We start from the raw sequence: 9,122 nt of genomic DNA, 5'->3' as shown, positions 1-9,122 counted from the left end.
TTCCTGCCTCATTTCTTGAATCAGATAGAAAAAGAAAGGTAACAAGAGACATGTTTTCTGGTACAGTCGACTGCTCGATTTAAAGCACCCTTCTTGAAGTACATTTCTAAGACATCTTTTTCCATGCAGTGCTCTAACAAAGAGAAAAGATTAACACGTTCCTCAAAAGGAAAAAAAAAAGAAATAAAGAAAAAAGAGGGGAAGGGGGAATGAAGCAGCACTTATAGAAGGCTTCAGATGTTTAGCAACAGCTTTGCCATTCAAATAAACATATCCTCCTACAGTGTTTGTTCACAACTCAGAATAGTTTCCTTTTGTTTGATTACAACTGAATCTACTAGCATGCCAAGAGATTCTGTACATATTCTGAAGAAGCATCAAGATGCGGGCTAGTAAATAGGGATAAGTTCATTTTTAAACGCAAAAACGGAGGCTTGCCTCACGTCTAGCTTCTCTCCTTTTGCTCCACCCCTTTTTGCACGATAAACACGAACCTATTAACCCTTTCGTTGCCATAAGAAGAAAAACGCGCCAAAATTACCAGAAGTGTTCTTTTCACTCAATTTATAGAGCTATATTTTATAAAAAAACTTTATCATTCTTTCAATTAACACATGTTCCTTTATTACACTAATTACAGAAAAATTATGTGCCAATCTTTTAAGTGACTTGGATTCAATTGTGTCGATGATTGTGCAAAATTGATAACTCGAAAAAGGCTTCACCGCATGGGAATGCAATGACAGATGGCAATATAATGAGAGCCGAGAAAGAAATGGCTCAACATGGAAGAGCGTGGCCATCTAGTGTAAAGAAACACAAGTATGACAAGTATAGCCCTCATTAGTTCTTTTGTTCCGAAATCTCATGACAAGTACTATACTAATAAATGGCAGCGAAATATTAAAACCTCGCACAGATGTACTTTAATTGCTACTTCTGTTGGGAACATGAAGTGTTATATTGTGTGCCAGAAATACAGCAGTACACTTTCACAATTTGTATTTTGCAGACCCTCATGACACTTCCCCAAGGTCAGTGCTAATATAGCACAACTTGGGATGCATCAGGTCGATGAAGCACCAATACAGTTGAGGACACACACAACAGGCTCCGGACATCTTGATAGCGCACTGTTCCAGCTTCCTTCAGCCCAAGCACCATATAATGATGCTTGCTTCTTAATCTAGCCATATTCAACTAAGGCAGCAGCACACAGTTCTGAGGGCAAGCTCATGCGAGGGAGTAACCAGAAGGTGCTTTGAAAATCTTCGGGGCCATGCTTGTGGTGCCGCTTCTGAACCACGGAAGGTTGGCGACGTAGAAGCGGGATGTCCACCGGGTTCTTAACCTATGCCTTGGCCTGTGGCCTGGTGTTGCTGATGTTTGTTTTGTACTTGTTGGTGCCCGCGCTCTTCTTTTAATCATGGCTTTGATGTGGCTGTACAAACTGGAAGCTGTAAAGAAACCACATGGCACACATTGCAACAGCTTCGTGTCACTGAATCTACACTCAGACCTTGATATAATGAACCCAAATATAACTAAATATTGGTTATAACGAAGTAAATGAAAAATAGCCTTGCAATAGACATAATGTTTAGAATATACCTTTAAAATGAATTTTCAGATATAACGAACTTATTTTCGTGTCCTATGCAACTTTGTTATAATGAGGTTTGAGCGTGTAGAACAACATGCGCTGCACAAGGAGGGTTCACACATTGAGTACATGAATGAGCGCATAGTGGCTCTATAAAACAGGAAAGCAGCCCAACTTGTGATTATCTCAACTTTAATGTACAGTTGACACATCTGTGGCATTTTATTTTTCGTCTAGCTACCATATAACATCACATTCGACAAAGAAAATTCAATTCATGCATAAGCAGATAACCTTGTACAAATGTTTGGACTTCAGTCAGAAGTTGGAGGAAATGCACAGTGGAACAATATCCGCTGTCCATTCCTACAGGGACTACAGTTTTAGTGTTTCAATGTAATTTTTTTAGGTCATAATGAGCCTGCATTTAGGCTAAACTTCACAGTTAGAAGAATTTATTACCACACCAAACAACCGAAGATGGCCAGAAACAGTGTGCCTGTATTTTTGTACGCTGATTAGAAGGACAGATTTGGTTAATCACAGGTATCAGAGTGGCAAACATTGAAAACTCATGCTTGATACTGCATATACCCATGTGAAACACATTTAGTGTCCTAGGAATAATTTCCGACATGAGCCACGCAACCCACTGCAGTAAAAACGCAAATATATACTAAACCTACTGTAGATGCATTGCGCAGTTGCATGGATGACCAGGTATACAAGACAGATCATCATGGTGGCAACTTCACGAGAAAGCGATAGCTTAACTTCTGCAACTCTGTCAGGTCATAGCAAACGCCATTCCGTATATGTTTTCAAGTTCTAATACCTTCTTCCTTATCCCCCCTGGCATCCGGTGACACTACATCGATGGACAGGATATCCTCCTGTGCAAAGTGCAACCGCAGGTAGGCTATGCCGATGCCTGTTACAGCCAGGTTTACAATGCAGGCAACGGTAAGGATGAGGACCATCAGCTTCTGGTTGCGCTTCTTGGCGTTTGACTCCTGGATAAAGCCAGGGTCACCTGCTTCCACATCTGGGAAGGCATGCCTTTGGAGACCACACCGGCAGAACCCTGCATGGCCAAGGTTTATAAAAGGAATTACTCACCACACTCAGACCTCCACATAATGAACCTTGATATAACGAAATATCAGTTATAACAAAGTAAATGGAAAATAGTCTAGCAATCGATATAGTGTTAGGAATATACCTTTGTAATGAATTTTAGGATATAACAAATTTATTTTCATGTAAAATGCAACTTTGTTATAGTGAAATTTGGGTGTACAACCAATCTCTGGCACAAATATGCACGGACAATTGTACAAATTTCTCAGAGAGCAAGATTCTTTGGTCAAAAACAAATTTGTCCCAGTACCGAGATCAAACTTGGGACCAGTGCGTTTCTAAGGCAGTCACTTCAAGTGAGCTAGCCAGGATGCTCGCAACTGGCAAAGCGAGGATGAAGTAATGAACAACTCGAAGCAGATGAACACAGAATATTGCCAATGAGTTCTGCAGAGTGCAATAAAGTGGTCAAAGGGCTATGAAAAGGATAATTACTAAAGGCCTTTGTCCTGGGTTTGATAATCGCACCAGGATGAATTCTTCTTTACTTAATTATTTATTTGTAAAAACCTCAGGGTACATTTGTACATTGTAGATAAGACAGGCAGAAATATAGTTGAACAGCAAAATAAATGCAGGGGCATGTTAACACATTACCGTGAAGAAAAACATAATAGTAAATATTACATGCAAGGTGTACACTTTATTAAAAGACAACTGAAGTCAAAACACAACGAACATACTAAACAGCCAATAATAGTTATGCCCGTTAGTACAATTCACGATTGCAAGTTTATTAGTGCATTCTTAAAACGAGTGGATTCGGTGATGGTTACTAATGATGCAAGTAGATTATTCCAATCTATTGAGGCCTTAGGAAGGAAGGATTGTGAACATGCTAAGGTGTTGCGACGGGGTACGTTAACCTTATGTGCGTGATTATGGCAAGCTGAATAGTACGGTGCTGAGTGAATCCAAAGTGAGCAAAGGAAAACTGTTAAATATTGTGTGAATGAGAAAGAGTGCCACTATCATCATTAAGAGAGCACTGGCATTTGCAATAATGAAGAGGTCGACGGGTGGGCTTGACAGTGCAGCCCCGTGAGTGCAGGCATCGTCTGGAGGCTCGCGAGACGGGAGCCCTCACGTCTTCTTCGGCTCAGTCCTGACTCGCTCTTCACGACGATGGCCCGATATGCACAAGATTATGAAGAACGATAGGCCGACAAGTTACAGATATTTGTTGTGCGCACCTTCTGCGATGGATGCCGTGTTGACTGTGACTTCGCCTCGTCACACGGCCAGCCAGTGATGTCTCCCGTTTTCGACACTGGACCGGATCATGGAGGCCCTCTACGAAAGGCGGAGTCACCACGGCATCCATCGCAGAAGGTTCGCACAACAAATATCTGTCACAAAGCATTGTGGTAACAAATTTATGAAATAATGAAATGCGAGATTCCTTTCTGAAAATAGAGAGTAATGAGATATGAAGCGTACTCTTCATTAATGTAACACTAGCAGTGTGATGATAATTACCAAAGATGAAGGGAACAGCGTGATTTTGTACTGATTCTATTTTGTTAATTAATGTGACTTGATGAGGATCCCAGATGGATGAGGCATATTCCAGTTTGGGGCAGACGTAGGTTATATATAGCAGTCGACGATCTTTTGCATTGCCATAAGACGCTACCGCTCAATTTTTGCGTTGATCAGGCATCTAACGCTTTCGCTTTAATAAGCACTATTGTCAAGGTCTTGAAGTAATGACTGAATTTGCACAAGCTCTTCAGGGAAAAAATTGGAGCTGTTTTTCTTCCAACATGACTGCTCTATTCCTATGAATAAAGCTGCCAATGAGCTCCACTCAGTTTATAAAATGAAACATTTATTCTGAACGCCAACAAGTTCACTGCCCCAGGCAGCAATGAGCGAAAGCAGCTGATAAAGACTCACTTTTAATATAAACCCCCGGAGTGTCTTCGCTGACTGTCAGTGTTGAAGCCACTTCGGTAGTGTTCTGTGACGAGCCCAGCACCAGGCGACAGTCATCCTGTACAAAAAAGGGTGCAAACCAGGGAAAATGTGTAAAGAACCTGCAAATGCAGGCATAGGGACAAGTGACACCAAAAAAGAACTTAACAGTGAACGCAGATAACTCAAACCTCGTTATAACAAACTCACATCCGCCAAGAAAATACTTTGTTATATTCAAAAATTCGTTATAACCATATATTCTTAACACTGTACTCGTTACAAAAACTATTTTGCACTACCTTTGGTATAACCAATAATTCGTTATGTCTGGGTTCGTTACATCGATGTTTGAGTGTAGCAGTTAAGTAGGCCATTGTTCGGCACGAACCATGGACTACTTGTACTTTAGAAATTAACAGTAGATCCAGGGTCACAAGTTCACAATGTGCTAAAATATAGACACACTGAGAAGATGGAATGTCAGCTCCAGCTTAGTACATATTCTCACAAATCAATGTGAAAGAATTAAACTTCCCATATGTGTTTTCTAGACCTAGACGTGTGCGGGTATGCTCGTAGAAAATTCAATGCCACATTATTGACATTTTATGAGAGCGTTGCTAGCTACTAGTACAGAAATGCTTGGAAGTACCGAGTTAACAGTAGGCCTATATAACAAACGTACGGCAGTTTGAGGCACCACTGTCAAATTTACAGACATTTGACGACACTGGCGCACTATTTCAATGTGATACCTACTGCACAAAGGCTTTGAGATCATCATCATCAGCCTAACTGCGCCCACTGTAGGACAAAGGCCTCTCTCATGTTCTGCAAGTAAACTTGGTCTTTTGGTTGCTGCCGCCACTTTATAACTGCAAACTTCGTAATTTCATCTACCCACCTAACTTTCTGTATCTCCCTCACTCGCTTGCCTTCTCTGGGAATCCAGTCAGCTACACTTAATGAGATGAATGTGTGTGAAATAACAACAAATAATGTTAACCTGCTCAGTTTGCATACTATACACACATTCCATTAGTTTAACGCCCTGTGCATTTCCCTTTATGCACATCACACTTGGTGAATTATGATGTCCTGTAATCTAACATCTGATATCACTAGCTTTGTACTCACCCCCATTTTGCTGTACTTGCTGCTGTTCTTAATGTGAATCTACTTTGTTTTTACTTTTGTGGGCTAGTAGTTCTTTATGCTAACATGCATTGCTCATAACTTTGCAGCTGATGCCCCTTACAAAATGGCTCTGTGAGGCCTGTAAGGTATTTGTAAATAAATAATAAAAACACTCACTGCGGGAGTCACTGTTGGGTCTTCAACTTCCATGTTCGTGGCTGGCGAGGGGGAAGCGCGAGAGCGCACTCTCCAAGGCCTACACCATCGTGGCTTACAACACACAATGCCTGGAAGCAGACACCATGGCTGAGGAGGCCTTTGTTATTGTCCAATGTATGGCTCATACCCACTATTTTGACCATATTGAGCTTGTTGGCAGATTTGTTGCTACTTATAATGAAGAATTAAAATTTCAGTATTGCTACAAAATGGGCTCGATGAAAATGGAAAATTATGTGGTGGAATGATAGCGATAATTGTTTTGAAGTATTCTCAAGTTTTCTGACTGATTACTTTAGGTTTACGTTCATGCTGTTTCATTAGCTCTTTTTAATTACATACGTGGTATTTCTTCATTGTGCCTCTAATGCTTTCTTGTTTCCTTTCAATTTTTTGCTTAGTTGACAGCCTTTCTTGTTTCACATTACCTTGATTTTCTCGCTGTCATTTCCTGTCACTGTATTTCGTAACATGCGTCCACCCCCTACATCTTCGTACCATGGGACACAAGTCAGTAAAAGAAGTACTGGTATGCTATGGTATTGCTTTATATTTATGCTAATAATAACGTTTAACAAGTAATACGAGTAGAATCAGTAAAAGTTTATTTAAAGATGATACTGTCGGACCGGGAATTGGATTGCAATCTATACGAAATTCCTTGATAGCGGGGCAATCATCCTCGAGGCTGAATCTGACAGCACAGGCCTAAAATGGAAGAACAACAGGTGCTGTTATTATGGAGACAGAAGATTATGATAGTTTTTTTTCTTGCAACAAGAGAAGCTGCTTTGGCTTTACTTCATACTTTTCATACCGACAGCTTGTTTTAAGAACAATACGAAACCCATTTGTTGCGAGGAAAATGTGTGGTCCTAAAAATTTTATTAAGCATCATTATTCTGGCTTTTGAATTTTGAAGCCAACTGCCAAAAAAGGAAAGGTAGTGTTAGTGTTTTTGAATGCATGAGGACAAAGTGTTAGAAGAAAAAGAAGACATGCTTAGATATTGCCACTGGGATGTCTTTGATGCTACTTGCAATTTCAGTCATGCTACAAGACATGCACCATTTTAATCTCTACTTTACAACTGTCTTTGTAGTAATTATAAAATGTATATATTAGTCTAACATATCTATTCAAAATTGTTCTGGTAGGGTTAATACAGCTGTCTCTCTAAATTACCATCGTCACTCAAAACTCTTTTGCTCCCCTGTCCTCCCTTCCCAGAGTAAAGTAACAGGCCAGAGCAAACTATAACTCAAACTAACCTCTCCGCCTTTCTGTAAATAAATTCTCTCTCTGGTCTACTTGCATTATTGCACAATAATTACAGTATTTTATTCACTCATTATCTATCATCTTATATATTATCATCATCTACTATTTCCTTTTATTAGAATAATTTTATTAATAACCTTCTAGTTATCAGTGAAAATGTTATGGTTTGCTATATCTGCTAATTTCCCAGTGGGTATGTGCTATAGTGTCATGTACACAAACAAGCACACTTTGATTAAAGTATCAATATTTTTATGTTCTAACAATTTTACCTCGTATTTCCTACAATGTACCTCTTATGATATATGCAGATGATTGCACGGTTCTCGTTCAGAGGAGATCTTGCAACAGCAACACAAGAGAGAAATTTGCTTTGTTATAAGTTGCAGGCGAGGTGCCAGCACAAAAGTAAAAAACCAAATGTGTGTTGTTTTACACCGAAGATTCTTAGATATAACAGATGACCATTTAGTGCAAGAACCATTAAAAATCAAAATGCGAAATTTCGTTAAAATTGTAGCTGTAATTGTTTTTAGATTATGTGTTCTAAAATAAACATGTAAAATTTTATTACCAAAATTTAATAATGCAGTGTATTATGTCGAAATTGCCTTACATTTCCAGTAAACATTAGTAGATGTTTTCATTTGCACTCTTGAACTCTTACTTATGTGTACTAGTAGGAGCTAGCACAACTGTTTCAAACTTACAAAACTGCTACTCATTCACAGAGAGGCACTTCGATCAATAAAGATTTCCTGGTTTTCGGACTGCACGGAACCTGTTTTATAAACAAAGATTTATTAAATAAACGCAAATTATGTTTTTATAAACCCAAACACGAATTTACATTTCATAAACACAAATGATGAATGGTACAAATATACACAAATGTAAACCATTGAGGACCTACAGGAGGGCCACATCAGATAGAGTGAAACTATTTTAAAATCTAGCCATTCATTGAAAAACAATTTCTTAGCCTTTCAGACATCACACACCGCACTGTTTTCTTCTCACGTATACATTATAGAAACAAAAAGCTTGAGTGCACACTGGCAACCACCCTAAATGAGCTAAGCAGAAAAAAACGCTGATGACCTTAGTCTCCCCATAATAACCAACAAAGCCTTACTTAGCTTGTTTGTGCAAGTGTCAGAGAAATTTTGATGCATGTTTAAATAAATGTATTGCAAAATCATTTTTGTAAAAAGTTAATGTAATAATATGTATTGTTTGCATTTGCTAAAATGCATCTACGTAAGAACCATCTACTATGTCTCTATCAAGAGTTACCCAACACACCAATTTGTCACTGCTGCTGAACGGACAGCCAGAACTCAGTTAAGCTGTGTGAATGTAGCTTTTTTTCTCTGGCCTCGTACATATGTGTGTTCAGCACATTGTATTGTTTGTATTGAAATTAAAAGTCAATTCATTGATTGATGGCTTGAATGGAACGAAATAATCGATTATTTTCTGTAATGCTAGAATTTACATGCAAAATATGATCTGTGAAAATATTTCCTCTCTTGCATTTGTCTACACAATCCAAATTTGGTTTTCTTGCACTGACTCGTTTCACTACTACGTTTACACAGTCTTTTAACCTCGCCTATATCTTCATTTTCGAAGAACACATTGAGTCGCACTATAGTCGAGTCATAACAATGAAAGTCAGTTGGAATTGTGTGCAAAAGGCTATAAAAAATTTAATGAGCGGTACAACTTCAGAAGAGAACACGGAATAAATAGCTGCCTTGTGTGACCAACAAAAAAACACATTAGGAAATGTTCAAAATGACCTGACCGAAATAAAAAG

General features: G+C 38.9%; 1 protein-coding gene across 1 annotated transcript; it reads right to left on the bottom strand.

Annotated features, from left to right (window-relative positions):
• Positions 1-903: 903 nt before the first annotated feature.
• LOC119180981 (uncharacterized) lies at positions 904-9,121 on the bottom strand. The gene is made up of 4 exons (XM_037432134.2): positions 5,978-9,121; positions 4,643-4,739; positions 2,439-2,687; positions 904-1,457 (listed from the first exon to the last, which is right to left on the bottom strand). The coding sequence occupies exons 1-4, from the start codon at positions 6,008-6,010 to the stop codon at positions 1,234-1,236; spliced, it is 603 nt and encodes a 200-aa protein (XP_037288031.2). The 5' UTR covers positions 6,011-9,121; the 3' UTR covers positions 904-1,233.
• Position 9,122: the final 1 nt, after the last annotated feature.

This window comes from Rhipicephalus microplus, chromosome 10 (genome assembly GCF_043290135.1).
Source record: "Rhipicephalus microplus isolate Deutch F79 chromosome 10, USDA_Rmic, whole genome shotgun sequence".
Taxonomy (NCBI): Eukaryota; Metazoa; Arthropoda; class Arachnida; order Ixodida; family Ixodidae; genus Rhipicephalus; species Rhipicephalus microplus.
Note: the sequence above shows the minus strand (reverse complement) of the source record. Positions and strands in the feature narration are given on the sequence as shown.

Excerpts from the sequence above, each read along its gene's own strand:
- LOC119180981 (XM_037432134.2), bottom strand. The coding sequence starts at position 6,010 with ATGGAAGTTGAAGACCCAACAGTGACTCCCGCA. Across the intron at positions 4,740-5,977 it reads ACCCAACAGTGACTCCCGCA|GATGACTGTCGCCTGGTGCT; the intron begins GTGAGTGTTTTT and ends TTTTTTGTACAG. Across the intron at positions 2,688-4,642 it reads TCCGGGGGTTTATATTAAAA|GGTTCTGCCGGTGTGGTCTC; the intron begins GTGAGTCTTTAT and ends TTGGCCATGCAG.